This window comes from Mustela putorius, unplaced genomic scaffold, assembly GCF_011764305.1.
Source record: "Mustela putorius furo isolate JIRA1106 unplaced genomic scaffold, ASM1176430v1.1 tig00000743_pilon_pilon_pilon, whole genome shotgun sequence".
NCBI lineage: Eukaryota > Metazoa > Chordata > Mammalia > Carnivora > Mustelidae > Mustela > Mustela putorius.
This window is the reverse complement of record NW_025421464.1, coordinates 6,366,313-6,394,216: the sequence shown is the minus strand read 5'-3', so window position 1 is coordinate 6,394,216 and position 27,904 is coordinate 6,366,313. Positions and strand designations below refer to the sequence as shown.

General features: G+C 47.9%; 1 protein-coding gene across 2 annotated transcripts; it reads left to right on the top strand.

Moving 5' to 3' along the window:
• Positions 1 to 468: 468 nt before the first annotated feature.
• On the top strand, positions 469 to 26,582 carry GHRH (growth hormone releasing hormone). 2 transcript variants are annotated; one of them, XM_004746469.3, is made up of 5 exons: positions 469 to 578; positions 22,460 to 22,559; positions 22,874 to 22,978; positions 24,348 to 24,467; positions 26,444 to 26,582. In XM_004746469.3, exons 2-5 carry the CDS (start codon positions 22,480 to 22,482, stop codon positions 26,451 to 26,453), a joined length of 315 nt encoding a protein of 104 aa, XP_004746526.1. In that variant the 5' UTR covers positions 469 to 578; positions 22,460 to 22,479; the 3' UTR covers positions 26,454 to 26,582. The 2 variants fall into 2 exon arrangements, with proteins under 2 accessions (XP_004746526.1, XP_044940119.1); XM_045084184.1 differs by lacking the exon at positions 469 to 578 and adding an exon at positions 18,358 to 18,441.
• The last annotated feature ends 1,322 nt before the right edge of the window (positions 26,583 to 27,904 follow it).

Below are 27,904 nucleotides of genomic sequence, written 5' to 3'. Positions count from 1 at the left end.
ACAGACATTACTCAAAGAATCATCTGATTTAATTGTGTGGTTCTGTAAGTGAATGATCGTGTTCTTAGGAAATAATCCTTAAATATTTAGGGGTAAAGGGCAAGACGTCTACAACTTTTTCTCAAGCACTTAAAAAAATAACAATCGTATATATATTAGCTATACATGTAGTTTGTATATATAACTTATATAATCTATCATACACACAGAGAAACAGAGAGAAATTAATAAAGCAAATATGACAAAATGTTAACAAGTGTTGGTTCTGGACCAAGAGTCTATGGGAGTTCCTGCAAATTTTCTAAAAGGATGAAATTATTTCTAGAAATTTTATTTCATTTTATTATTTTGTTAAAGATTTTATTTATTTATTTGACACAGAGAGAGGGAACACAAGTAGGGGCAGAGAGAGAGGGAGAAGCAGGCTTCCCGCGTAGGAGGGAGCCTGATATGGGGCTCTGTGCCAGGACTCTGGGATCATGACCTGAGCCGAAGGCAAACACTTAACGACCGAGCCACCCAGATGCCCCTGGAAATTTTGAAAAGGATCAAAAAACTACTTGGAAATTGTAATAGTGGTGAGTGCTGTTTTGTTTTTTTAAGTACATAATGGTGGGGGCCCTGGGTGGGTCAGTCGATTGGGCACCTGCCTTCGGCTCTGGTCATGATCTCAGGGTGCTGGGATCCAGCCCCATATTGGGCTCCCTGCTCAGCGGCGAGTTGGCTTCTTCCTCTTCCCCTGTGATCTCTCTTGCTCTCATTCTCTCTCAAATAAAGGAGAGAGAGAAAAAAAAAAAACTCTCAAAAATCTTTTTAAAAAAATAATAAAGTACATAATGGTGTAAGGACCTAAAAATGGCATGGTTTGTCTTAGACTGGGAGGTTAAGGAGAGCTTCATGAAAGCGGCAGGTTTGAGCTACAGTCTGAGCCGAAGTTGACCAGGAGAGAGAGCTGCCTTCCCAGCAGAGGACAGGGCTCCAGCAGAAACCTTGTCATGGGAAAGAGAGAGCACATGGGAGGAACTGAGAAAATGGGAAGCAGCCTCTGGAGCAAGGGCTGCCACACCCCAGCAGGGCTCGTGCCTATGGGGAGCTGGGGCTGGTGGCAGGGGACAGGCTTTCAGAAAAGGGGCTGCTCTTCTGGCCCAGAGAGGGATCCGAATTATTTCTTCCCTGCCCATTTTGGTTTATGTTCCTGTGTATCTTCCTGTGGCTTCCCTCCAACCTCGGTTCTTATGTCTCTGCTCGAATGCGGCTCCCCAGGTCAGGCCCACAATGCCGGTAGCGTGTGGCACCATGATAGGACAGCTTCTCACCACCACTTGCCTTTAGGGTCATCTCAACCCCCAATCCCTGGTTGCCATTCATCAATCAGCCCCTTTACCTGCCATAGAGAGAACAACGGGCTGTCCCTTAAAAAAATTATTTCTACCATTTGCTCCTTGGACCTCAGGCAGTGGGCTCCATCTGCCGATGGCTCTGTGCAGTTCCCACCTGCCCTCTACCCTCCGCTGGTGTCCAGAGAGCGCCCACAGAGCCACCTCTTGGATTTCCTTCCAAGTCAAGTGCGACCCTGGGTGCCCGGGAAGCATGGATCTTTGTAATAAATGCTCCATGTCTCCATGGGTTTGTTCAACTGAGTCATCCAAGCATGTTGTTGATACAGGGTAACATCACACCAGATCCCGAAGCCCAGGGCGTGAGGGACATTTCATTAGGTGTTCGTTGGGCCAGAGAATTTGGACCATGAAGGGAACGTTGAGATCTTGGGGTCTCACACCCTCGCGTTCATTGCAGAGCAGTTCAGAGAATGGCAGTAACTTGTCCAAGGTCACAGAGCAACTCTGTCGAGGAGCTGAACCCGGAATCCAGGTTTCCCGATGCTGAGCAGAAGGGCAGAGTCCAGTTAGTAAGGCAGTTAATAAACAATCTGCAGGACCTCCCAGGAGCCAGCGTTCTGAATGGCAGCAGAGCTGTCCTCTGCTTTGAAGTGAGCAGTCGGGAGAGCCTTGGTGGGAAGCGAGCCCCAGAAGTTGGTCTTGTTGCATTTTGCAACTACTCGTTGTGTTATTTCTAATCTGTTTGGTTTCACTTTAGACCCGGTTCCTATTTCACATTTATGACTAAAGGCTTTTGGGCGAGGAAAAGGGAAGTCAGAAAGAAGATTCTTTTCTTTTGTACTCAGCAAAACTTTCCAGACCGTTTTTTTCCCTCCCTTTATAACATTTCCTTTCCAGAGCCCTGACAAGCTTCTCAAATCTACATTTCCAATCCCCTGTTCCCCTTCTCCGTAATTATCTTGGGAAAATGTAAATTCCTTATCATGACTTTGTGACAATACCGGCTCAAGATAAGCAGGCCAGGCTTCTGTTCTGAGGTCCTGTCAAATTGCCCTCAGTAGGTTCACTTAATAGGAATTATTGTTAGATTTTTTTTTTTAAGTGTGATAATGGTATTGTGACTATGCTCAAGAAAGAGCCCTTATCTTTTCGAGATTACATACTTAAATATTTATGGGTGCAATGATAAGAGGACTAGGATTTGCTTCAAAATATGCTAGTGGGGAAAGATAAAGAAAAATTCGACTCCCTTAATATACTGTTTCCTACCACCTTTCTCTTGCAAGTTCTTTTTGCTGCGTCTTTCCCATCCTCCCACCCCCCAGTCTATGAATCCATTTATTTTGTCTCTGGGGATGTGCTTTGCTTCCTGGAGTCTCCCCAGAGAAGACAGCATGGAGGCTGAAGCCGAAGAGGACCAGGTACAGAGCACCTGGGTGGCTCAGTCAGTTAAGTGTCTGCCTTTGGCTCAGGTCATGATCCCACAATCCTGGGATTGAGTCCCACATCAGGCTCCTTGCTCTGCCCCTCTCCCCCACGTACGGTCTTTCTCTTTCTCTCTCTCAAAAATAAATAAAATTTAAAAAAAAAAAGAAAAAGAAAAAAGAGGTTCAAGTTCAAAGTCCTGAGGCTCCACCCTGATGAGCACAGTGACCAAAGACAAGACGTTTACGTGTCTTAGTCCTGGTTTTCCCATCTGCAAAACAGAAGTCGTGCATTGACAGCAAACAATGTTCTTTTCTAATTATCTTCTTGACCACTGTTTCTGATTCTGCTGCCACGTGCCCCACAGTGTGCTTCTCTCCAAGATCCCACCCAGAATCCACAGCTCTGGCTTCCTTCTCCTCACTGGCCCCTGGCCCAGCTCCCAGCTCCAGACTTGATTCAACCACCTGTTACATGCTTCCTTCTGGAAGCCCCTTGAGTCCGAAAAGCTCACTGCGTGCAGATCAGAGCTCATTGCCCCTCCCCACAACCTCCCCCCCCCACCAGAGTACCCAGTACCCAACCGCCCCCCAGGCCCCCAGCTAGAAACATCAGCTCGTTCTCAACATCTCCGCCTCCTTCACCTCCTTTGTTCTTTCTACCCCCGGCCCAGTGGTCCCATCTTCCAGACCCCTCTCCAATCCAGCCCCATGTGCTCCCCACCACCTCCTTGCTGGGTCTTGGCTCAGACCCTCAGAACCACAGGCCTGAACGGCTGTCAAAGCGTCCTAGCCAGGCTCCCTCCCTGTGGCCACTCTGCTTTCTAGTACCCCTACCGGGCTGCTGGCTCAAAAGCCTCCCATGGGGCTCTCCCCCCCACCGCCCCCGCCAGAAGAGAAAAGGCCCACATTCCAAAGCATGGTATTTGACACCCTGCACAGCTGGGCCTTCACGCATTGTTCCAGAATCATTTTCTATATTGCCTGCCAAAGAAGTTGCAGGCCTGGGTTTCTCAGACTGTGCTCTCTCACGCCTGCATCAGAATCATCCCAGGGTCCTGGTTAAACATGTAGAATCCATGGGGTACCTGGGTGGATTGGTCAGTTAAGTGTCCTACTCTTGATCTTGGCTCACGGTCGTGAATTCGAGTCCTGCGTTAGGCTCCACTCTAAGCGTGCGTAGAGCCTATTTACAAAAAAAAAAAAAAAAAAAGCAGAACCCTGAACCCTAGCCCCAGACCACTGAAAGTGGGGGTCCAGGTGATGAAGTTCTAGAACCTAGGTGAGGTTTGGTGGGCTGAGGTCCGGAGCCGATGACCAAGAAAGAATTCTTGAGACATCTTTGGTGCAAAATGGTAGTTTATTAAAGCACGGGGACAGGACCCGTGGGCAGGCAGAGATGCGGCTGCCCTGGGTTGTTAGGAGTGGTTGGTTATATACACAGGAGTTGGGTAGGTGAGGACAAAGGGGTATTCAGAATACTATCAGGATATTGAAGGCTTAGTTGCTATCAAGTAAAGACAATTGGAAGTCTGGTGGAATGTTACATTCCTGCTATCAAGCATCCCTGTTAATGAGATTTAGGTTTAAAGACAATTGGGAGTCTGGTGGAATGTTACATTCCTGCTATCAAGCATCCTTGTTAATGAGATTTAGGTTTAGAAGAAATTTAACTTTATTTACTTTTCCTTCTACCTCCACCTCCTTCGGTTTTCATGGAGGGGAGGGTAACATTAGGCTTGAGGAACTGAGTTCTGTGTCTTTGGAAATTGGGCTATTGATAAGGTAACTTCTTTGTTGTAATCTCAAGGACATTTGCAAACCAAGGGAGACTCCTGTCTTGTAGGATTGTGATCTCAGCAAGTTAACTATTTATCATTTTATGGCAGTCAGGGGTGCCTGAGGAATGCTACACATATGGAGGGGAGCGGGTGAAGAGGGGGTGCAAGGCGCCAGCTTTTGCTTTGTCCTCAGCCAGCCTCCTGCTCCCTCATCATTCCCCCCTGAACAATTTTGACCCTTAAATCTTTAAGGTGGTTGAAGGTGGAAGTTCTCATCTTCTGTAACTTCTTCGTGCTGAATAGGGGCGTAGAGCTGTCCCTACCTGCTCGGGTCAATATTGATCAGGGTAGGAACGTATAGGGGAGTTATGAAAGGTGGAGGCAGCTGAATCCAGCGCTGACAGTGAAGGAGTGTCTTTGCGCGTGGTAAGGATCATCTGTCGTGGTGAAGTCATTGTAGCAATGTAGTCTCGGCACCAAGTAGAGAAACATGGAACAAAGCAACATATTAAGATTAGTAAGGCAATAAGAATGAGAAGCCCGAAAGGGAGATTCGGCCATATCCCTTCTCCAAGCCAGGAACTTAACCAATCACTAAGAGAGAGAGAGACCTTGTAGTGCCTTAATCTGGGCATTCATATCCTTTATTATTCCTGTGACATTTTTGTGATAGTCTGGGATGTATACGCAACATTCTGTCTTGATAATTGCACATGTGCCACCCTGGGCTGCTGTCAGGACATCTAAGGCCATCCTATTTTGTAGGACTGCCTTGCGTATCTGTGACACTTCGGTATTAAGCAGGGAGATGCCATTTAGTGGATCATTGAGTGCCTTTGTAGTATATTTATTAAGGGCTTCTACATGCCACATGACATCCTCTAGTCCCACAGATGGAACAAAAATGGATGCTAAGTAATCATACCATTTAAAAACAGATCGTGTCCATCTTTGTTTCAAGTTGGGGAGATTAGCTGGAGTTGTAATGGTTTTAGTAATGCGCCCATGAATCCAGGCAAATCCTAAAGTACAGCGACCTATCCACCCTGGAGGAAGCCAGGGCCACAGGTTGGTTCCACATATCCAGTGGGTTCTGTTTGGAGCTGGCCATCTAATGCCAGGTCGCCTTGCCCAGTCAGTAGCAAACCAGTCAGTAGCCTGGAGTACTATAACTTGGGAACACACTTCTAGTGATAGCCATCCCAGATATCGTGTGTTATTTGCCCAAGTACCACTCGTATGATTCTTTTGTTCCCAGCATAAAACTGCCTTTTAACTGAGCTGTCCAATCGTGGGTGTGAACCACAAATATGTATCTCGGATCTGATATATGCCATCTTCAGTATAGCGATAAAGAGGGTTTTGGAACTTAGGCCCATATTTGATTGGGGAGTTATGGCTTGATAGCAATCCCCTTTCCTTCCAAATAGCTCCATGGGCATGTAGTACCAGGAAAGCATACTTGGAGTCAGTATAAATGTTAATTCTTAGACTTTGGCAATTGCAAAGTGCTAGTGAGCACTATGGCACACCTAGCTTTTCTTATTTTTTTCTATGAAAACTACTGTCATCAGAAAACCAACTGTCATTCATATTTTTAACAGGGGCATCTTAAATCTGGACAAATAGAGTAAGCAAGATTAATAACCTTTTTTGCTCTATAGAGAAAGAAGTACAGTGGTCAGGTTCAGGCATACAGGTAACTAGGTTTAAAGTTTGACAAGTTTTAAGTATTATTTCTGGCATATCTGTAAGTATGGCCCAATATTTAATTAGTTGGCCTCCATCACACACTGGTGGCCTTTGATTTCTAAGACAAATCTGGACCTGATGTGAAGTCATTACAGTCAGGGACTGTCCCATAGTGAGCTCTGAGGCTCTTTTTATAGGAGGGCTGTTCTAGGTTTCGCTAAAGCATCTGTTTGCAATTGCACCTCAACAGAGGTGGCCTCTAGGATAAATATGACTAAGGGATGAAACCAATAAGAAGACCTTTGAGTGGTCCAGCCTTAACAATATCCTGATTACAGAGGATCACTGGCAAGTGAGAAAACTTGTCAAGAGATAAGGGGAGTCCCCATGGATCATTCAATCCAATCATAAAGTGGGGTCATCCATTATCTCCACAAGTCCATAGTTAATCCTATGGAGTGCGATAGGTTGGCTTTTAGGCAATTTCATTATTCCAGTTGTTTCATCTTGTGCCATGGGGTCTGCTAATATCCCCATAAAACAGTAAGATCGACTAAAGAAGCTATTGTGCAACTTCTCTGAAGTTTACCTCAAGTTGTTTAGCATAGGTAAACAAACATTTAAAGACAATCAAATCTAGAATTCAACATCCATAAAGGTGTGTTATTAAAACATAATTTTTATCTCTAAAATAACCCTCATTTCCAGTGATAGCCAAATCAGGACTAATTCACTTGTGACACAGGTCCAGTTTTAACAAACTTGGCCCATTATTTACATAAGCTCAGCAAGAACAGTGAGTGTGATCAATAGATCTTTTAGAATCTGCTTTGCTGGAACTTTGTATAAGGAATCTCTAGGTTGAACTTTTAGTAGCCTCTCCGGGCCAGAAGCCAAGCCCTGTACTTGCCATCAGGCATGCCTGCAATACCTGTTGATTTGGGCGAGTTCCTCTTCCTGAGACTGCACCTACCAAGGAGTGACATTCTTTACTCACCTGGTGTGGCTGCTGGGAACTCTGTAAGCAAGGTATCAGGCCAACAGTCCCAAGGGGCTTTATGGCTCCAGGTTTCATAAAGTCAACCTTAGTTCCTTAAAGCTGTCTGGTCATATCTGAGTCTTTTCAAATATGACATCCCAGTCAAAGCCTTGGTAAAATAACCCATGTTTCCAATGGTGTCCTGTTAAAGGAGAACAGATTCTTATTGAACTTATGCAAATGATTGATTGCCTTGGAAGAAAGAATACTTACTGAGACCTTTTGGTTTCAGAGGGTTCAGATAGAGAGAAAAGGTGAATGCCTTGAGCACCTTTACAAATGAGCACTTTTACATCTCTATAAGCTACAGATAACTAGGAGGGAGTATCCCTAGTCTGGAAGAGCAAACATTAGAGAGAACCAGCAATGTTTAAAGATAAAACATTAAGAGACACAACACTATAATCTTTTAGTTCATTTAGTCCCATGTTACTAATTCTGGTGAATGCGGCTTTAGTCCGTTTTGGAAATTCTTACCCATTTCAGTTTTAGGATTTTCAGGCATATCAAATATCTGTATTTGTCCTGAAAGTCCTTTATAGGAATCTACTTGAAGATAAAACTCATTTTACAAGAGAATTAAAACAATTATAAATGACAAAAACTCAGAATGGATATGGTTAGAGCTAAAGGGACACGGGGAGTTTACAATTTAGCTGCAAGGAAATCAGGTTATTTCTGTGATACATAACATTTCCATAATTACAGTATCAAGCGATGATCTCTCAAAACGTTAAAACTTTAGGAAGTGCATAGAATCTCTAGAATAGTTATAGCATTTTCCCAAATGTAATCCAAGGTTTATCATTGGTTCAGTAGTACTTCATGAGCAACTTCACATACCAAGGAAAAGCCTGAGTTAAAGAGATTTACGATTTAAATCTTGTCAACATTTGCTAAAATCTTAGAAAGTTTTGAAGCACATGCCTAAATATAATTAGGGATGTTAAACACCTGATAAAACTGAACATAGAAACTCTCGTTTTTCTGGGCAGGCAAAGAGAAAACCATTTACATCTTCTTAACAGCAGATCAATTGATCTAAGAAAACATTGCCTTTTGAACAGAGAATTTCAGTCTTGTACCAATGTACCTTTAAAACCCATTCATTTCAATCTTAATCCATTCTTGACCATAGCTAAAATTCCTTTCCCAAAGATTTCCCTTCACAAACCTTCTACAACTTTCCTTTGCATTGAGGTTTTGTCCCAAGCCATTTCCTTCTAAACAACCATCTCATTTAGGACAAAATTACCTTCCTTTACCTTCAACAAAATGTATTCCCATTCCTTAAATCTTTCTTACATATCTCCTACTTTCCTACATACAGAGTTTCCCTTTATTTCCATCAGTCTTAGTTACACTAAGCAGAACTTCGTATTCTTAGAAACACCTTTAGTTATTCACCAATTGTGAACTGTTACAACAGAATTCTTCAGGTGGCAATTTATGAATCAGTTAAGTGGCAAACAAGTTTACCAACAGATTTAAATACTCTTAGTTTCTTTGCAGTAAGAAGTCAAAAGCACAAACCTACATTCAGTAATTAACAACTTAGCATTTTATCCTGTTTGGTTAAGATACAGGTGTCCACAATTTAATTCCATTTGTCATCCAAGCAAAACTTTAAAACTTTCAGGTTACCAAAGACTTTGAAAGCTACTTCAGCAATTACCCATTAGAACTTTGAGACAGACAATTAACCATCAGTTTAGTCATTTCTTTGCTAACAAATTTTAACAAGTAACACAAGCTTATTTGACCTTCAGTAAACTTTGATAGAATAAAACTTCACATTTACTGCTGTTAACTTCAAAGATGCATCTATCTTAATTAAACCAACAAACTTAACTTAGTTCCAATACTGATTTACGTTCCACCTGGGCCCACTCCACTTTGAATGTTTACCTGAGACATGCGTGGGAAGATCTGGAGTGGGGGTGTTCTTCTTGCTCCTTGACAGTGAAGAGAGAAGGAGCCGTGGTGCATGATCTAGAGGCTAGTCATGCAGGTTGCACGCGCCTTGGTGCAGAAACAGAAGGGGAAAACAGAGGAAACAAAGTGCTGCCAGGAGGCAGAGAAGGGATTCCCGGTTTCAGAGCTCATAAGCCCCAACAGAGGAGCAGACGCCATGCTTTCCCACCAGCAAGGGGGGAGGGGTTAGGCTGTCCAAGTCAGGCCAGAGAACACAGGGAAACTTCCCCGAAACAAAGAGAGTTTCGGCAGCTGCTTGGGAATATTCCTTATAGTCTCTGTCTCGAGTTAGACCAACCCCAGTTGGCTCCAGTTATAGCCATTAACACGGGAAGTGAGTGAGGGAGAAGCACCCACATCTATTAGGAGTAACAGAGAGAAATAAAGCCAGAATCCCCTTTGCTAGGGATAGCCCAGCAACCTGGGTTTACTAGAAGAAGGCTTATTTACGTAATTACCATCCAATATGTCAGGAGAAAGTTTACTAGCTGACTCATTTGGGCAAACACATTTCGCAAAAGCCCCTTAGTCTGGGGTCCTGGTGCAGAGCAATGAAGGCCTAGGTATGAGCAATGCAGGCACCCTAGGTCCATTTGCCCTGCTTCCTGCAGAGGAGATCTAACTGATAGATCCCACTGAGGCCATGCAGTGTTACAGGAGCTCGGTCCTTTCCTAAGTCTTGCAATCCAAATTATTTCCAGTGGGTTAAAAGGCACCCCAAGGTAGAGTCCTTGGGAACTGAGGAAGCCTACTGAGGCCATGCTTCCAGAAAAGTAAAGAAGGTCCATTACCAAATCCCCCCTGACTCCTGGGTAGCGTCCCACGCAGGATATGTCAGAGGTTCCTGTGTGTCAAAAGCGACCAGAGGCGTCCCTCAAGATATCGCTATTGATCACCATCCTGCCTTCCCTGGGAAGACATTCCTGCCATAAAAGGCCCTGGAGGGGTGCCGGCGTCCCTCCTCTTCCCCATCGCATCCTAGGCTGCTGATGGGTGCCTGGTGAATGGACTAAAACGCTTGTGCCATGCTATCGTATATCCTGAAGACTGCATACTGTTTTGCCATATTAACCCACAAAAACGCTAGAGAAGTTTTGGCAAGGGAAATTACTCAATTTCATAGCTTTAGGCGGTTTGCAGAAGACACTGACGAGAAACAGTAAAGACTGAAATCCATCATGGTCTAAGCGACATTCCAACACATGTGGTCCGTACCCCCAACTTCCCTAGGAAACGGTCCGCGGTTGCGTTTTAATTCAATCGGGTACTGGTTTCGGCCGGCTCCCAGTGGAGGTCCCGCGGCCAGAAGTGGCTAGACCGGGCATGTGGAGGGGATCACATTAGATCAATCAGGAGGAAACCTCACACGGGAGTCTTAAGATTGGCAGCCGTCCTGGTGACTTAGTTGGCTGTCCCGTGCCCAAGAGAGACAACTTTCTATAAGAACAGGAATAGAGTGAGGCCATCAAATTTCTGGGTCTTATTGCCATTCCGGCCAGGGTACTAGCTTACAGCCAAAAGGCAGACGCTCTCCTCCCCGTAGAGTAGCCACGGGCTAGAGGATTACAGCCTGAGCAATTGACATGCAAGTGTTCCAATAAGACCATACTCCTTGAAAAGCCCCTGAAATCAGAGTAAATGGAAAGAAAGTACTCACCAATTTTGCACCGAAGCTCAGAGTCCAAATGTAAAGACTCACAGCCCCACGCTGGGCGCCATATGATGAAGTTCTAGAACCTAGGTGAGGTTTGGTGGGCTGAGGTCCGGAGCCGATGACCAAGAAAGAATTCTTGAGACATCTTTGGTGCAAAATGGTAGTTTATTAAAGCACGGGGACAGGACCCGTGGGCAGGCAGAGATGCGGCTGCCCTGGGTTGTTAGGAGTGGTTGGTTATATACACAGGAGTTGGGTAGGTGAGGACAAAGGGGTATTCAGAATACTATCAGGATATTGAAGGCTTAGTTGCTATCAAGTAAAGACAATTGGAAGTCTGGTGGAATGTTACATTCCTGCTATCAAGCATCCCTGTTAATGAGATTTAGGTTTAAAGACAATTGGGAGTCTGGTGGAATGTTACATTCCTGCTATCAAGCATCCTTGTTAATGAGATTTAGGTTTAGAAGAAATTTAACTTTATTTACTTTTCCTTCTACCTCCACCTCCTTCGGTTTTCATGGAGGGGAGGGTAACATTAGGCTTGAGGAACTGAGTTCTGTGTCTTTGGAAATTGGGCTATTGATAAGGTAACTTCTTTGTTGTAATCTCAAGGACATTTGCAAACCAAGGGAGACTCCTGTCTTGTAGGATTGTGATCTCAGCAAGTTAACTATTTATCATTTTATGGCAGTCAGGGGTGCCTGAGGAATGCTACACATATGGAGGGGAGCGGGTGAAGAGGGGGTGCAAGGCGCCAGCTTTTGCTTTGTCCTCAGCCAGCCTCCTGCTCCCTCATCACAGGTGCAATGCACGCAAAGCTCCAAGGACCTTCACTCTACCTACACCAGACAACTTGTCACTCACTGATCATGACCGTGCCTCCTGGCCTCTGCTCACACTGTAGTAAGCCTTCCTTCCCTTCTCCTCACAGCCCAGCTTAAATGTCATCTCCTTTGCCGCCTTTGCTCTGCCCTAGCAGAACAGATCCCCACTCATTCTGCTTCTTTAGCACGCGGCACACACCTCTCCTACAGACCGTAGGTATCGCGCCCTATCTGGTTATCTGTTTGCCGGCCTTCCTTCCTAGATAGAATGAAATCTCCACCACAGTAAGTCCACAGAACACCTGGAGCCACCAACACAGGGAATGGCCCACAGCAAACACTGGAGAAATAGTTATTGATTTGAATTGTATTTTACCATTTCTTGGCTCTTGGCTACCAAACGTAAAGCTTGACACCCAGCGGGCATAATTACATTGCTGTCTGATGGATGAATTATCAAAGGATGGATGAAAGCCTGAATGAATGATGAAATATGCAAATAAATTAATGATGAATTTTCACCACTGATTAATATTCTGAAATGCTCGTGGCATGCCTGAGTCTATTTCTAACCTGAAGAAGGATATGGGAATTGGGTCAGATGTAAGCCTGGGACTTCTGGTTCCAAGCTCACTGGGGTCCACAGAGACCCTACTGATACTGCTCAAAGGGAAATCTGATACCTGTTTGGGGGAGCTGGCAGAGATCAGCCTTAAGATGCTAAGGCTGGGGGCGGAGTGAGTGAGGGGTGCAGGGTGGAGCAGGGGGTAAGCACTGCTCCAGGGCCCCGGCTCCCCCTTCTACTATCTGAATGAGATCTGAGAGTTACCCAATGGCTCCAACCCTGAAATGCCACCACTTTGTGCTCCTGACCCTTAAGGTTATTGAAGGAGATCGCGTATGTTATATGACTAGCACTTAGTTAAGCATCGAAGAGATATTACGGCTATAGTTTCAAGATCCAGGACAACTGGCTTCCTATAAGGGATCTGGTGGGGGTGAATGGAGATGACACAGGGGCTAGAGTGACAGGAGTTAGGCAGGAAGCCAGGTGTCAGCCATGGATTAGGGGTGGATTCTGGGGTTTAGAGGAGAGTTCCAGTTCCAAGGGTAGAGCTGGGTGTGGAGGCTGATCCGCATTCCACCTCCAAGGCCTCGGTGTTCAGGGACCAGATGACACGAGGTGGGGAAAGGTCAGGCGGACGTGGCCAGACTGGAAACTTCTACCCTGGAGAGAAATCAGTGGCTCTGCTTCTGGTCTTTGGACCTGACTCTGGAGCCCAGGTCTGCTGCCTCCAGGACTCATGGAGCTCCAATAGCTGCATTAGAACTGTGGAGGGGAAGTGATGCCACAGCCTGGCTCTGACACTGGGCACCCAGTTCAGATGGGAAACTGGAAACTGTGGAGTCCCAGACAGGCTGTGGGTTTTTCCTGTACACAGTCAAATAATGGGAACTTCCTCTGGCTGTGTCTGCAGGTCTTATTGTCAACTAAGCTCCTCCAACTCAGATTCCAAGGGAGAAGGGGCCTCCCACCAGAGAGACGCCCCCTCCTATGTTATTACTTGATGAGCCAGGCTGGAGGAAACCTCCATATGGTGGGTTTTCTCCCCTGGGCTTTCTCCTGGGGATCCTGGGGCCGGGGCTGAACTTGCCGAACACACAGCCTTCCTTAATTCGAAACACAGCTGAGAACCCAGGGCAGGATCCGGGCAGAAAAAGACAGTGGCTGAGGAGGGGGCCGCCTGACAGAAGTAATTGCCCGGGACCCCTCGGCGCTCCTGGATTTCACCGCAAACAAAACCCCACACTGGGGGACATCTGGCGTTTGTAGGGAAGCCTGACATTCCCAATGACTGGGGAACAGCGACACCTCCTGGCTGCCTGCGGTAACGGCCCTCCTCCCTGTTTAGAGAACCACGGGGCCTTCAGAGACCATCTTAGGAGCCTGACGCCTTTAAAAACCTGGAACAAAGAGGATTTGGCCTCTGATTCAGTCAGTCTGCGGTGGAGTCAAGTTTCTGCATTTCTAACAAGCTCCCTGGAGATACTGATACTGCTGGTCTAGGAACCGTACCTAGATTAGAAAGCTTTATGTATTTCAGTTATATCTCACTAAGGCTGGGAAAAGAAAGCTTTAGGGGGCTCAAAAATGCATCAGGTCTGGTTGCAGACATCCCAAGTGTCTCAGGAAAGGAGACACTTTCACATATAAAATCAGCTGACCACAGCGCAAGACCAGGAGGGAGGAATAGGGTATGGGAATGCTTCTTGGAAAGGTGGGATCCAACGAGGTCTTTTAAGGCTAGTCACAGGGCGCCTGGGTGGCTCAGTTAGGCGTCTGCCTTGGGCTCAGGTCATGAATCCGGGGTCCTGGGATGCTGCCCCCCTTGCATTGGGGTTGGGGGGGGTCCCTGCTCAGCTGGAGTCTTCTTCTCCCTCTCCTGCTGCCCCTCCCCCTGGCTCATGCTCTCTCAAATGAATAAATAAAATATTTAGAAAATAAAATAAAATAAGGATTGGTCAGATCTCCACCGGGGAGAGCTTGCCTCCTGTGCCACCTTGCCTGACACCAGCACTGCCTCTACCAACCCAGAAAACCAACCTGGTTAACATTCATAATTCCCTTGGGGCAGGACCAAGGATTCCAAGCAAGGGGAAAGTTTAAAATACTTAAGGGAGTGACATTTCCAAGCAACCTAGAATTGCTTAATTGATTTGCTAAATGCAATTGACTCCCCTCTCCAAAAAAGCTCTCCTAATGACCTTCCCAAATACAGACTCTTCCAGAAAGAGATGAACTTCTGATGGTTATTGGATCACCAACCAATCACAGGCACTTCTCCTTGTGTAAGATATGAAGTGGGAGAAAGGACCCCATTAGCCCCATTTTACAGAAGAGGAAACTGAGGCTCAGGAACGTAAGGTGACTTTGCCTGAGGCCACTACCCTGGTTTCCTCACCCTGACATAGCACTCACGAACATTCATGGAACAGCTCCTGCTGCTGATTCCATAAAAACAGGCCTAGAAGGCACACTGGGTGGGGAGTGTCAAGGGAAGCCGGGAGTCTGGGGTCCAGGCCTCCCCTTCCCGGCACACTGGCCTTGGGCTGGGAATGCTGCCATCATCCAGGGAGGGCAATGAAAGCAGCTTTTACAAAGCAGGTTCTGAGGCCCTCAAACAGGCCCCCTTTGTCAATTTCCTCTGCCCTTCTTTCCCCCACAAACCCCCCACCATGACCCGTCCCCCACCCCACCCCCACCCCACAACCCAGGCCCACCGCCTTTTAGCATCGCCCTCTTTGAGTGGCTGGCTCCAACACACTGGAAATTGACCACACAAATGCACGGCTTGTCTCTCCAGGCGGAGCCTCTCCGCCCCAGCCTTTTGGGGCCTTTTAGAGCCTGCCTTTCTCTGGGGCTCTTTCTTTCCACAGCTCAAGACCCCAGCCCCTAGCGCAGGCATGATCGCTAATTAACTCTGGGTTAAAACCGGTCCTGGGAAGAAAGCCGGTGGCGAGCAAGACGTTCCCACCGCCTCTCAGAGGATAAGGACGATGGTGGGGGGGAGCGGGCTAGGCTCTCAAGGGGTTTGAGAATATACTACAAATGAAGCCCATCATCCCAGAAGGCTCCCGGATCTCCTCACCACCACCTTACCCAGCTTTCCGAGCTCTGTTTATTCATAACTCCTGTAACAGCCGCCTCTTGCCACATGTTTCCAGTACTTTTCAGACATGTTCTGATCCTCACGATAAGCTGCCCTTTCTGGGTGGACAGATAGTATCACCTCCATTGTACAGATGCGATAACCGAGGCCCGGAGAGATTAAACCCCTTGTCCAGAATCACAGTTTGCAAGTGGCAGAGCTGCGTTTCCAATCCAAATCCATTTGCCTCCCAAGTCATGCTTCTCTCTGGTCCTGTCTGATGCTCTCCTGGCTTCACTGACTTTTCCTTTCTCTCCGTTCTGGGAACATTTCATAGTGTGTCTGTCTCTGGATCTCCCCGCCTGAAGTAATTACTCAGCTTCTCACACACCTGCCCCCTACAGCTCTCTGAAGACAAGCATGTGCCATTGTCCTTGAGCGCCCAAGAAAATGTCCATCCCCCTCCCCTAAGGTTAGAAATAGGACCAGACCTTCGGAGATGAACGAACACCCAGTGCAGCGAGTTCTGTGAGGGCCTAATTCAGTGCTTCAGGGGTGTTTGTGGGATTGAGAAAAGCTCCTTTCAGAAGCGCTTGAGGAGCTCTCCATGGCAGCTGGCAGGAATGTAAATGTCACGGCCACTTTGGGAAATAGTTTGGCGGTTTCTTTAAAAAGCTAACCATGCACTTGCCATGAGACCCAGCAATTCCACTCCTGGATAACCACCCAAGAGCAACAAAAAAAGCACACGTTCGTACAAAGTCTTGCACACGAGTGTTCACAGCGGCATCTTTTCATAATAGGCCCTGAAATAAACGGAAATCAGCCTAAATGTCCTTCATATGTAAACAAGCTATCAGACTTCCGTACAACGAAATGTCACTCTGCCGTAAAGTGGAAAGGGCCGTGAACACTTGGATCAACACGAACCAATCTCAAAAACATGAGGGTGAGTGGAAGAAGCCTGACACCAAAGACTACAATACTATATGACACCATAATTCAGTTGAACTTTGTAGCAAAGGAAAAACCTATAAAGGCATGAAGCAGAACTGTGGTTATCTGAGTCTGGGGTTGGAGTGGGAGTTAATAGCAAACGGGCTGAAGGGAACTTGTGGGGTGACACAGGTATTCTAAACAGGGTTGTGTAATAGTGGCATCATTTTATAAACTTACAAAAACTTGGGACGCCTGAGTGGCTTGGTTGGGTGAGCGTCTGCCTTCAGCTCAGGTCATGATTGCAGGATCCTGGGATCAAGTCCCGCATTGGGCTCCTTTCTCAGTGGGGAGCCTGCTTCTCCTTCTACCTGCCTGCCTTTCCCTTTGCTTGTGCTTGTGCTCTCTCTGATTAATTAATTAATTAAAAATTTTTTTAAAAACTGACAAAAACTCATTGAACCATAACGTCAAACTAGTGCCTCTCAAGGTGTGTGAATTATACTTCAATAAAACTGTTAAAAGTTTTTTTTAAAAAGAGTAGAAGAACTGGCAGGCCAAGGAAGGGCCTTAGGAGAATATTTGCCTGGTGCAGGGCACTAAATCTGGAAGCAAGAAAGCTCTGCTCATGTCCTGGCTCTCCCCCTGTCCAGTTAGGTGACCGTGGATAAGTGGGTCACCCCTCCGTGTCTCTGCTTTCTCGTTTTGTTCCAAGTACAATAATGACAATGGTAAGAGCTCGGTCTTGATGCTCACTCTAGAGCAGGTCCGTACCCGAAGCCCTGGCACATTTAATCCTCACCCAAAAGCCTTATCAGTTGAGCCCTATCATTCTCACGTTACAGATGAGAAATCTGAGAACAAGCCTGAAGCCTCAGCACAAAGCCTGGCCAGGGGCCAAGCTCCAGCTGAGGTTGAACATCGATCTCCATGGCTTCTCCAGCCTGTTCCCTGAGCCCGTCGTCTGCTCTCTGGCCTGGTGTCTACTCTAGCTGCTCACGTCGGTGCGGCCCCCACCTTTTGTTCCCTGAGATAGCTTTACTGTATTGGGGCTGGGGGGCTCCAAGATCTATGCCTTTTTTTTTTTTTTTGAGTTTGAAAGTTGCTCTCGGAGGCCTGGAGGGTAGAAGTAGCTTGCTGAGGGTCAGAGAGGTCGCGACTGACAGACCCAGGAGGGGCTGCGGGTGAAGCTTAGCGCTCCTTCCGTTCCTCCTCAACAGCCGCGGGGGACACGGGTGCCCCTGCCTCACACGCTTTGATGTCATTCTTGAGGATTCTTCAGCTCCAGGCTCACAGAAGTCTGGAAACACAGCAACCCTCCCAAGGTTTGCCAACTCTTTCCTCTCACTTCACACATTCGGAGGCAGTTACCCGTTCGCGGCCGTCTTGACACCTGACAGCAGCTACTCCCCCGGCTCGCTGCCTCAGCTGGCGTAAACCGAATAAGGCAAACAAACAGTGCTCCTCGCTAAGGAGCTATGCTAACGTGAAATAAAGTTGCACAGAATTATCTCAACTTTTTTTTTTTTTTAGCATTTTATTTATTTATTTGACACAGAGAGAGAAAGATCACAAGTAGGCAGAGAGGAAGGCAGAGAGAGAAGCAGGCTCCCTGCTGAGCAGAGAGCCCGATGCGGGGCTCGATCCCAGGACCCTGAGATCATGACCTGAGCCGAAGGCAGAAGCTTAACCCACCGAGACATCCAGGTACCCCCTATCTCAACTTTTTAAAAGGCACATTTAACTCAGAGAATAAGTGAACCCTTGGTGTTTCCCTGAGATGATTACTCCAATTACTAGAGAAACGGCATTTTACTTTCCGTTCACCTCAGAATAAGATCATAACTTCGTGCTCTGGCCATTCCCACCAGAATAAAGGGAAAGTTCCATACAAGTCTTCATTTGCAAAGGGAAAAAACCTCTTCACCCATTAGGGTTTGTCAGTGTGATGCTACGAACGGTCTTCTGGTTGACTCGTGGGTAATTGATTCTCTGACGCGGATGACGCTTAGGAAAATGAAGGTATAAATGGGAGCGCCTCGCAGCTCCTGAGCAAACGCCGATCCCGGGGTCCAGGGAGCTGGAGCAGTGCCTCACAGCAGAGGGACACCTGCCACATCGGAGGTGAGAGAGGGTGACCCTGGGGGCTGGGGCTGGATGGGGCGAAAAGGTTGACCTTCTCACCAACTCAGAGAAACCGAGTCCAAGAGGGCCACCACCATCCTCTTTGCCTGTGAACTAGTAAATACACTCAGACCCCCAGTTAGGGGCTCTGGAACATGCTTTGGATGGTTGGCGCCACTTTGAGATTGTCTTGGATCGGTGGTGTCTCAACCTTGGGGAAGCGGCCGGCAGGCAGGCAGACGAGTTCCCAGTGTCCGTTGGTGGTGGACAGGGTCAAGGCTCCCCCGCACAGGTGTGCAGGCAGACGTCTGAGGCAAGACATGAGCTGGCTAGAGTCGCCCATCTACAACGGGGTTCTGCAGATCGGAAAGGAGCCAAGTGGCTATGCCAATCAATACTGCCCATCCTATTGCTCCGAACCCATTCAACATAATCGCCTGGAAATTGATAACGTTTTGCTTTTGCTCAATGGCAGCTGCGCTCCTTACTCAAGGTTTCAGATGCAATTATCTGCCCTTAAAGCGAGGGCTCCATTACCCCTCGCCTGTCTCTTGATACATGCTTGGAAGGTTCAATGTATTTGTGCCTTTCACCATAAGCCGCCTCAAACCCTTTCTGGAAGGAGGTGGGGGTGTCCCTCTTCTGAGTGACAGTGCAAGAGGCTTCCTCATTAAAAACTTAGATCTCCTTCCATTTGGAAAGCTGTCGCTGAAACATTTGATAAACTGGACCAGGAGGTCAGTGCTTCAACGTTTTTAAATTACAAAGCAGAATGTTTAGGAAAGGGAAAAAAGATTTTCTTCCTCGGGGTTTAGAAGTGGGCACTCGAGACTGTCATTAGCTGAAGCCTCATCTGCAGGACTCTTGTGGCATTCTTGGCACAGAGGCTGGCAAGAGGTGCCAGCAAATGTAGATCGAGTGCCCATTTATCCTGATTCCAGATGACCTCAAATAGATCTAACCACAGAATTCATTTGTAAACACAGCAGAAAGCTGATACTCATAGCGATAGATGATAAACCTTAAAATACCCTTGGAGCCATCGAGGAGTCTTTCGTGATTTTCTTGGATTTGTGCTCCACTTAATTCCCTGGAATTCTGTCTCTGGAGACGGCTCATGTAGAATACATCTGGCAGTAGTTGTTTTATTCTTGGTGATACAATCTCTACCCTTATGGAACCATAAGCGAGGTCATTCTTGTTGTGTCCCAACTCTGTCCAGAGCAACTTTGCAATGCTATGGATTGGGTTTTCCTAGCCCAGAGCTGGGGGTTACAGAATTTACTATGACTTGGCCCCCCAAAGTCTGCCCTCCTATCTGGTTATTTTCAACTCCCTGAAACCCCTGGATGCGCATAGGAAAGGTGCCGACCAAGCAGATGTCCTAGTTTGTCTCCCTTTTTTTCTTCCCTAGAGACCCCATGATAAAGAACAAAAGCTTTCCCTTTTTTTCAGAATGCTTCCCACATGCAGGTGATGAATTCTGCAGGGCCCATGAATAGGGAGCGCTGTGAATAGGTTATTGTATCTGGGAGGCTGCCTCGAGGGGCCGGAGGAAGGCTGCTGGCCTGGGAACTGTGAGGCCATTCTGAAGTGCCCACTCCAAAACTAATTTGAAGGAAGACCATGGAAAAAGACCCTTTCCCCGCTCTGGGCTCATTTCCTCAGCTGTAAAGAGGTCGAACATGAGGTTGGGCTGTGAGGACCAGGGGGGCACAGGGGCTGGGGGACCACAAGAAAAGGTGCTCGTGTAGGACTCATGTCAAGGGGCTCTCTTCACCTCCAGAGATCTCCGTGCTTAGGAAAGTTCATTGCTAGAGAGACAGCCTGGACCGGGCAAGGAGAAGGGAGGGCTAGATGAGATATGGTGTGAGACGGAGGACAGAAGACTGAGATCCTCCGTCTGGGGAGCAAAGGGTTTTTTCTGTGGAGGAAGGAGCAGAAGCTGCGGTGGCCCAGCAGGTAGATGTGGGCAAGGGGTAGAGGGCAGATGTCACGTTCTCATGCTTTCTGTAGCCCCAGTCCTTATGAGGAAGGTAGAAGCTCAACACACCTTTGCAGGACAAGGGGCTTTGCACTTGACATGGTAAGAAAAACTTCCCAACAAGAAGAGCTGGCAGGCATCAAGAGAAATGAAATCTTGCCATTTGCAATGATGTGGATGGAACTAGAGGGTATTATCCTAAGCGAAAGAAATCAGAGAAAGACAATTATCATGTGATCTCTCTGTATATGTGCTGCTGAAGCGAGCACTCATGTGATCTCTCTGATATGAAGAATTTAAGAGGCAGGGTGTGGTGTTGTGGGGGGTAGAGGGGGTCAATGAGACAAGATGGGATCTGGAAGGAGACAAACCATAAGAGACTCTTAATCTCACGAAATAAACTGAGGGTTGCTGGGGGTAGGGGTTAAGGATAGGGTGGCTGTGTTTGGACATTGGGGAGGGTATGTGCTATGGTGAGTGCTGTGAAATGTGTAAGTCTGACAATTCACAGACTTGTACCCCTGGGGCTAATAATACAGTATATGTTATTTAAAAAAAAAAAAGAGAGAGCTGGCTGAGAATAGTACATCCTGGTTGAGAGGTAGTGAGCTCCCTGTCACTCACTGGCGGACGGCATATGAGCAGGAACTGGAGGATTGCTGGTGGCGGGAGGGAATGGTGAGGGTGCACACCAAGGAGGGGCTGCTCCCTCCAGTTCTGGAGGTGCAGGGTCTCAGGCTGTACTGAGCCATCTCTACAGATGGTTCCCTGCGTCTCACAGTGTGCCTGGTTTAGCCAAGACCTTGGTGTCTGTTACAAGGGACGTGATGCCCTAAGAGGGCAGGTAAGCCCAGAAAAGGAAAGGTGATCCTGCCAGAGCTGGCCCTGCCTGCTGGAAATCACTCTTCAACAGGCCAGGAGAGAAAATGAAAGTCATGGGGTGATGTTGGGAAAGGAGAGGTCCCTGCCCCTCTCTGCACTGGCTGGGCCCCCCGCATGGGCCTGTAGCCCCATGGAGTAGATATCCTGCTGAGGAGGGGGCGTAGGAAGTGCGGAGACCCAATTCCTAGGTAGCTGAGTCACCCCAGCTTCGCTGTGGGCAGGTCTGAGTTGCCAGGTGAGGCTCGGCACCCCGCTGAGGCGGGCTCCCCCCACCCCCGCCCCTGGCCTGTTCTCCCCCTGACTGCAGAGCATGATGTCAGCAGGCCCCAATTAAGGGTAATTACATGATCTATTAGATGATTCTGTCGCACTGGCTCCCCAGGCTCCCTGGTCTCTTCTAAGGCTAAAACCCTTTGGAGGAATGGAAATGTCTGGAGTGAGATGTATAGCTTTCTCTTCCCTCTGACTTCACACAGAACAGAACAGGATGGGAGCCCTGCACCCTGAGTGGGTCTGATATGAGGTCACAGCAGCAAGTGTTTTGGAGAATTCCTTATGTTCCAGGCTTCTCTCATCTCATCGAACCCTGACAAGGACCATATGCAGTCAGTATAACAGACTCCATTTTATGGGTAGGGAAACTGAGGCCCAGAGAGGAGAAGCCACTTTTCCTGGTCCACACAGCTAGCGATGGTAGAACCCAGCTATGAACTGAGAGATCTGTGGAACTCAGAGCCTGAGCTGCTGTCGGTGCCACAGTGGATGTGGCTGACTTACACGACCAGGGAAAGGTTCCCCTATCCCTTGCTGAGGCCTGAATTCCACCAACAATGCCTTACATTGGGGAGGATATTGGGGCAATTTCCCCAATATCATGAATTTTCCATCCAACACTGTGGAATCAGGAGGGTAGCTTATCATGCCCATTTTACAGATGCAGAAAATGAGATCGGAGCTCATGACTGGCAAAAGCAGGACTTGAACCCAGGTCTGTCTGATTTCCAGAGTCTGGGTCCTTTTTCCTATCTCACAGCTTCCAAAGGACAAGGACTAAGGTTTGCATAGAGCCAAGCTCAGGGCTGGGCCCTGCCAGCGAAGGGCATCCCCGTGGCTATGGCTACACTTGACCTTCTCCTTCTGTCATTGTCCAAGGGCCACCACAGGGGTGAAGGATGCTGCTCTGGGTGTTCTTCCTGGTGATCCTCACTCTCAGCAGTGACTCCCACTCTTCCCCAACGTCCCTGCCCCTCAGGTAAGCCATCCTGCCCCCAGGGCCCATGTCCCAATGTCCCCAAACTATTCCTGCAACCTAGTGGGGGATGTCTTAGGGGGTGCAGAACAGAGCCCTAAGCTGGCCTCCAGCCAACTCCTCAGCAGCCCCCCCACTGCCTGTCTCAAGGGTCTGCCCCTGAGTTCCAGAGAAGCCTCCCAGTCTGGGTCCTACCCTCTCTGGGGATGACAGGGCAACGAGCAGAAGGACCTTACAGGAACAGGATGAGTACAGCTCCCGGTTTCCTCACCTGACCCTGCCACCCCACCCTCTGACCTCCGACTCTGTCCATATAGAGTCCCTCGGAATGCAGACGCCATCTTCACGAACAACTACCGGAAGCTGCTGAGCCAGCTGTCAGCCCGCAAGCTACTGCTCGACATCATGAGCCGCCAGCAGGGGTAAGCAGACGGCCTGGGGATTTTTCCCTATGTCTCGATGCATTAGAGGGTGGAGGGACATTTGGTCCCTCCCTTTGCACAGCATCTATCGCTTCCAGATTTGCCTTAGCAGCAGGGCCATAATGTGAAGCCCTAGCTTCCCTCTACCCACAAAATGATCGCTGAACACCAACTGTGCTTCTCCCCATGCAAGTCTCCCATAGTAATACTGACGGTGGTTAACCATTTGACATGATTCTGTGGTGGAAACCAAGGCTCTGCCCTGGGACATTTCCCTGCCCTCAGGACAGAGCTGGACTCACAAGAATCAGCCGTTCTCCTAGTTTCCTACCTGTAACAACCTTATGAAGTAGGTGCTGTTGACTCCCATCTCACAGCGCAGTTAAATAGCGTCCAAAGGACACACACCAAATAGTGTCGGATCGAAAGAGCCTGACATCACAGCCTGTACCTTTTGTTATTTTGGAAAATTTCCACACTTACAGAAAGGTCTCAGGAGTAATATAATGGACTTCCACATCCCCTCCCCCGCCTTCAACAATTACTACTATTTTATCCTATTTGCCAATACACCCCACAAACACAGGTGCACGTTGTTTCACTGAACCGTGTGAGAGTAAACCACAGTCATCACAACCCTTTACCCTTAAATACTCCTGCATGGTGCCTGCTAACAGCTAACAAAAGAAACTTCTCGGACATAATCACAGCATAATTAGCACTTAGTGTACATATATGCATTTCACCAGTTTTCCCCCAAATGTCCTTTGTAGCGATTTTTAAGTTTCCTGATCTGGGATCCAATCCAGGATCGTGGGTTGCACGGAATGGTCCTTTCTCTTTAGTTTCTTTTACTCTGGACAGTTCTGGAGTCTCTCATGACATTGACATTTTGTGTTAGTAAAGGCCAACTATTCTTTATAGAACGTCCCTCGTGTTGGATTTGCCTGATGTTGCGTCGTGGTTAGATTCCGGATACACGTTCACAGCAGTGATGTTGGGTCCTTCTTGGTTCACCGTATCAGGAGGCAGGTGGTGTCCATCTGCCCCATTACTGGTGATGGTAACTTTAGTTGCTTGGTTAACGAGATGTCCCCCAGCTTTCTCCTCCGTCCAGTTAATACTTCCCCCTCATAATTATTAAGAAATCTGTGGGGAGATACTTTGCAAATACCCGTACTTCTTCACTACTAAGTGCCTTCCTCAATGTTGCTGAGTCTGATTCAGTTTGGTGGAAGAGTCCACACCAGATTTTGGAAGAGGCATAGGGACCCACCTGTTTTGTTTACTTCGCCCTGGCCTTTCCCAGGCTTCTCTACATCCCACCCAAAGAGCAACCTCAACTGTTGCTCTTTTTCTAATCTACTAGAGAGGAAAACTGGGAGCAAGGAGCAAAGGCACGGCTCGGTCGTCAGGTGGACAGTATGTGGGCAGGCGCAAAGCAGACGCCCCTGGAGAGCACCCTGGCGGCCATGTTGCAGAAGCAGAGGTAGGAGTATGGGTGTGCGCATGCGTGTGTGCGGTCCCGGACCTCAGAGGCTTCCTTCCCCGTGGGCTGCCGGGAAAAGGGAAGCATCTCCACCTCTCCAAAGGCCTGGGGCTCTGCCAAGCAAACTGGGAACTAGGTCCCTCCTTACACACATCAAGAACTGGAGGAAGGGGAGAAAATGCATGCCAGAGACTGGATCTTAGCTACTGTTGTTTCTCCAGCGTGAAGCAAGAGGCCAGGCTCAGAGTCTATGTACGAAAATTGTTACATACTCAGTAGTGCCAGGATGGGACCAGGGACCTGAATTTTTTTTTTTTTTTTTTTTTTGTCAGAGAGAGCGAGAGGGACCCGAATTTTAACCAGGGTCCCAGGTAGTTCTGATGTGGGCGATCTGAGAGGCACACCCTGGAACCCTTGGCAAGTTCCCCAAACTATAAAGCCAAGGAAATGCCAGCCCCTCCCAACACCCTCAGGCAGACTAGCATGGGCAGCACTCATGAGAAGGAAAGATGAGGACGACAGATGACAGTCGTTCCTCCTGTCACTGACCTTCATGGTTCCACTGGGTGTAAGGGAAGATCAGGAGTGAGAGCTCTCGTCTTACAGAGGAGGGAAACTGAAGCAAAGCAGCTGGTCCCCAGTGTTTGTTTCCCTTCTTCACAGGGAGCTCCACTTCACAAAGTTTCTCAGGGATGACATGACTGTTTGTGGAGAAACTCTGCTGTATTTTGGGGGCTGGTTTGAAACTGTGAGCACAAACGTGTCCCAGCATGGCTCTGCCAGTCACTTCTGCACCAACCTATTAAGCAAATCCTGTTCCCAGCAGAGCTCTCCATGTGCTTCCTCACCTTCTTCTCAACCTAGTTAGACACCAAGAGCCCAGAGATCTCACCAACTATAGCCCTGTGGAGACACAAGCAGCAGGCAGATGGGTGGGCTGCAGGAGGGGCGAGAACCAGCCCGCGAGGCACACAGCAAGACAGCTTCCTTCTTTCCCGTTTGGTGGAGGGAAGAGGAGCTCCAATCACCTCTAAGGTCCCTAAGACTAGAATTCTAAGAATAGTGCCTCCCCCCAGCCACTCAGGCTAAGATTGGGTCATCATTCCCGGGCCTTATGGCTCCTGTCAGGCTCCAGTGGGTAGGGTGGAGTGTCCCCAGGGAGGGCCAAGTCCCAAGAAAACAGGCTTTGTTCCTGCAGGTTAAAAGCCAGAGACTTCCCAGAGCCGCAGAGCAGGAGGGAAAGGGTCCGTAGACTGCTCCAACCATTGTTCCCCCTCCAGCTCGAGGGCTGCAAATCCCAGCATCTCTGGGAGGCGGGGAGGGGGGCTAAGGAAACAACAGAAGAATGAATTCTCATACCTCTATCGTCAGAGGAGAATGATTTGCAAGATGGCCCATTTGTACACCCACCACATGTTATGTACACCTCATGGCCCTGTAAGGAAATTGAGCTTCAGAAGTACCCGTTCTCCCGTCCCTGGAAAAGTCATCCGATGGCTACTGTGTGCCAAGCTCTGGACTGAGGGTACAGCAGTGCCTAGGTCAACAGGGGTCCCTGCTCTCATAGAATTTACTTCCATACTGCCTCACTGAGGCAGACAGAAATTATGCAAGCACCTGAACGGTGGATTATGTGATCTGTGATAAATGGTAAGAGATGTAAGGGGTGTGGTTGAACATATGTTCGGGAAGGAATGACCTAACCCGATTCTGTCTGGGGATAAGAGGTGGCTCCTTCAAGGGGAAGTAATTGATCCAGGATGTCAGTAGGAGTCAGTTGGCAGAGATGGGGCTAGGACTGGGTTCACTCTGCTGGAACGCATGAGATCCTTCCCTTCTTCCCACATTGCCTCTTCTGGAACCCAGAGCGCTTGTCCTGATCCTGGTGTGCCTATCACCCTAGTTCCACGTGTCTTGGCCAAAGGCACCCTAGCTTTGGTCTCCTCAATTGAGTTTTATCTTTCTTTCTGCAACAGGAATTCCTGAGGATGAAGATACCACCTGTGTTTCCTGCTACCAGCAGCCAAAAGACAATCATATCCAATGAACCCTATTGAATTTCTGACCCATTTTTTCCCTCATAAATACAATAAAATTCCCCCATACTGGTCTGCATCTCAATTTCCTTCTCTCTCCAGGCTATTTTTTTTTTTTAAATGTGTTTTACATAGTTACATTTCCCAAAGAAGTATGACAAGGTTTACTACAAAAATAGCCAACATTAATCAAATAAGGACTCGGAATGCCAGCCCAGCAGCTTGGTGCATAGAATTTCATATGCTCCTCACACAGCCTACTGGGAGGTATCAGTGTACTCATTTCACAGACAAAGCACTCGAAGGCACAGGAAAGGTAACTGAGCTGCCAAGGTCACTGCTGACAAGTGAGAGAACTGAGATTCAAACCCCGGTAGGCCAGCTCAGACCCAGGCTCTCCACCATATCTGTCCACTCTGGGCCAAAGTCATCCTTCATCCACTAGCATTTATTCATTCAACAAATATTTATAGAGTACCCACTAGGTGCCAGGCCCTGTTCTAGGGACTAGGAATACAACTGTGAGCAAAGAGGCAAAGTCCCTGATCTCAGAGACCTTATATTCTAATGAGGGGGAAGAATAATAAAAACAAGTAAATACAGAATATATTAGATGGTGGCAGTTGCCAAGGAGAAAGATTTAAGGGACTGGAGAGTACAGGAGGACATTTTTGTAGCTATCACCCATACATGCCTCAGTGAGAGGGTGACATTCGAGCAAAGGCCTGAAGGAAGAGAGAGAGTTGGCTATGTATCTGGGCCAAAACCATTCCAAGCAGAGTGAAAACCCAACACGAAGGTCCTGAGGCAAGAATCCAGAAGGAGCAAGAACAAGGCGGCCAGCGTGGCTAGCTAGAACATCGTGAGGGTATGAGCAGAAGGAGGCTGAGGGGGACTGGGAGGCCAGCTCTCGGGGAGCCTCACAGGCCATGGTGAGGACTTGGGATCTCACTCTAGGCAGGACAGGAGTCATCATCACAGGGTTTAAATGGAAGAATGACATGATCTGATTTGCATTTTAAGTCGCTCTGAGAAAAGGCCAAGTTCTGCATACTTTCTTAGAGGAGAACTAATTTGCTGATGGATAAAGTGGAGATTAGAGTGAAATCAAGAATGATTCTGAAGTTTTTGGCCTGAGCAACTAGAAGGATGGAGTAGCCATTTAGGAGCTTTGAGGAAGGAGAATTAGGAGTTGAGGACAGAATCAGGAGTTTGGGTGGGGGCGCCTGGGTGGCTCACTTACTTAGAATCTGCCTTCAGCTCAGGTCATGATCCTAGGGTCTTGGGATCGAGTCCCACGTAGGGTTCCCTGCTCAGAGGAGAACTTGCTTCTCCCTCTACCTCTGAAGCTCCCCCTGCTTGTGCTCTTTCTCTCTCTCAAATAAATAAAACCTATGGGGA

Coding starts and splice junctions, on each gene's coding strand:
- GHRH (XM_004746469.3), top strand. CDS start 22,480: ATGCTGCTCTGGGTGTTCTTCCTGGTGATCCTCACTCTCAGCAGTGAC. Junction 22,560..22,873: donor CCAACGTCCCTGCCCCTCAG/GTAAGCCATCCT, acceptor CTGTCCATATAG/AGTCCCTCGGAATGCAGACG. Junction 22,979..24,347: donor ATCATGAGCCGCCAGCAGGG/GTAAGCAGACGG, acceptor CTAATCTACTAG/AGAGGAAAACTGGGAGCAAG.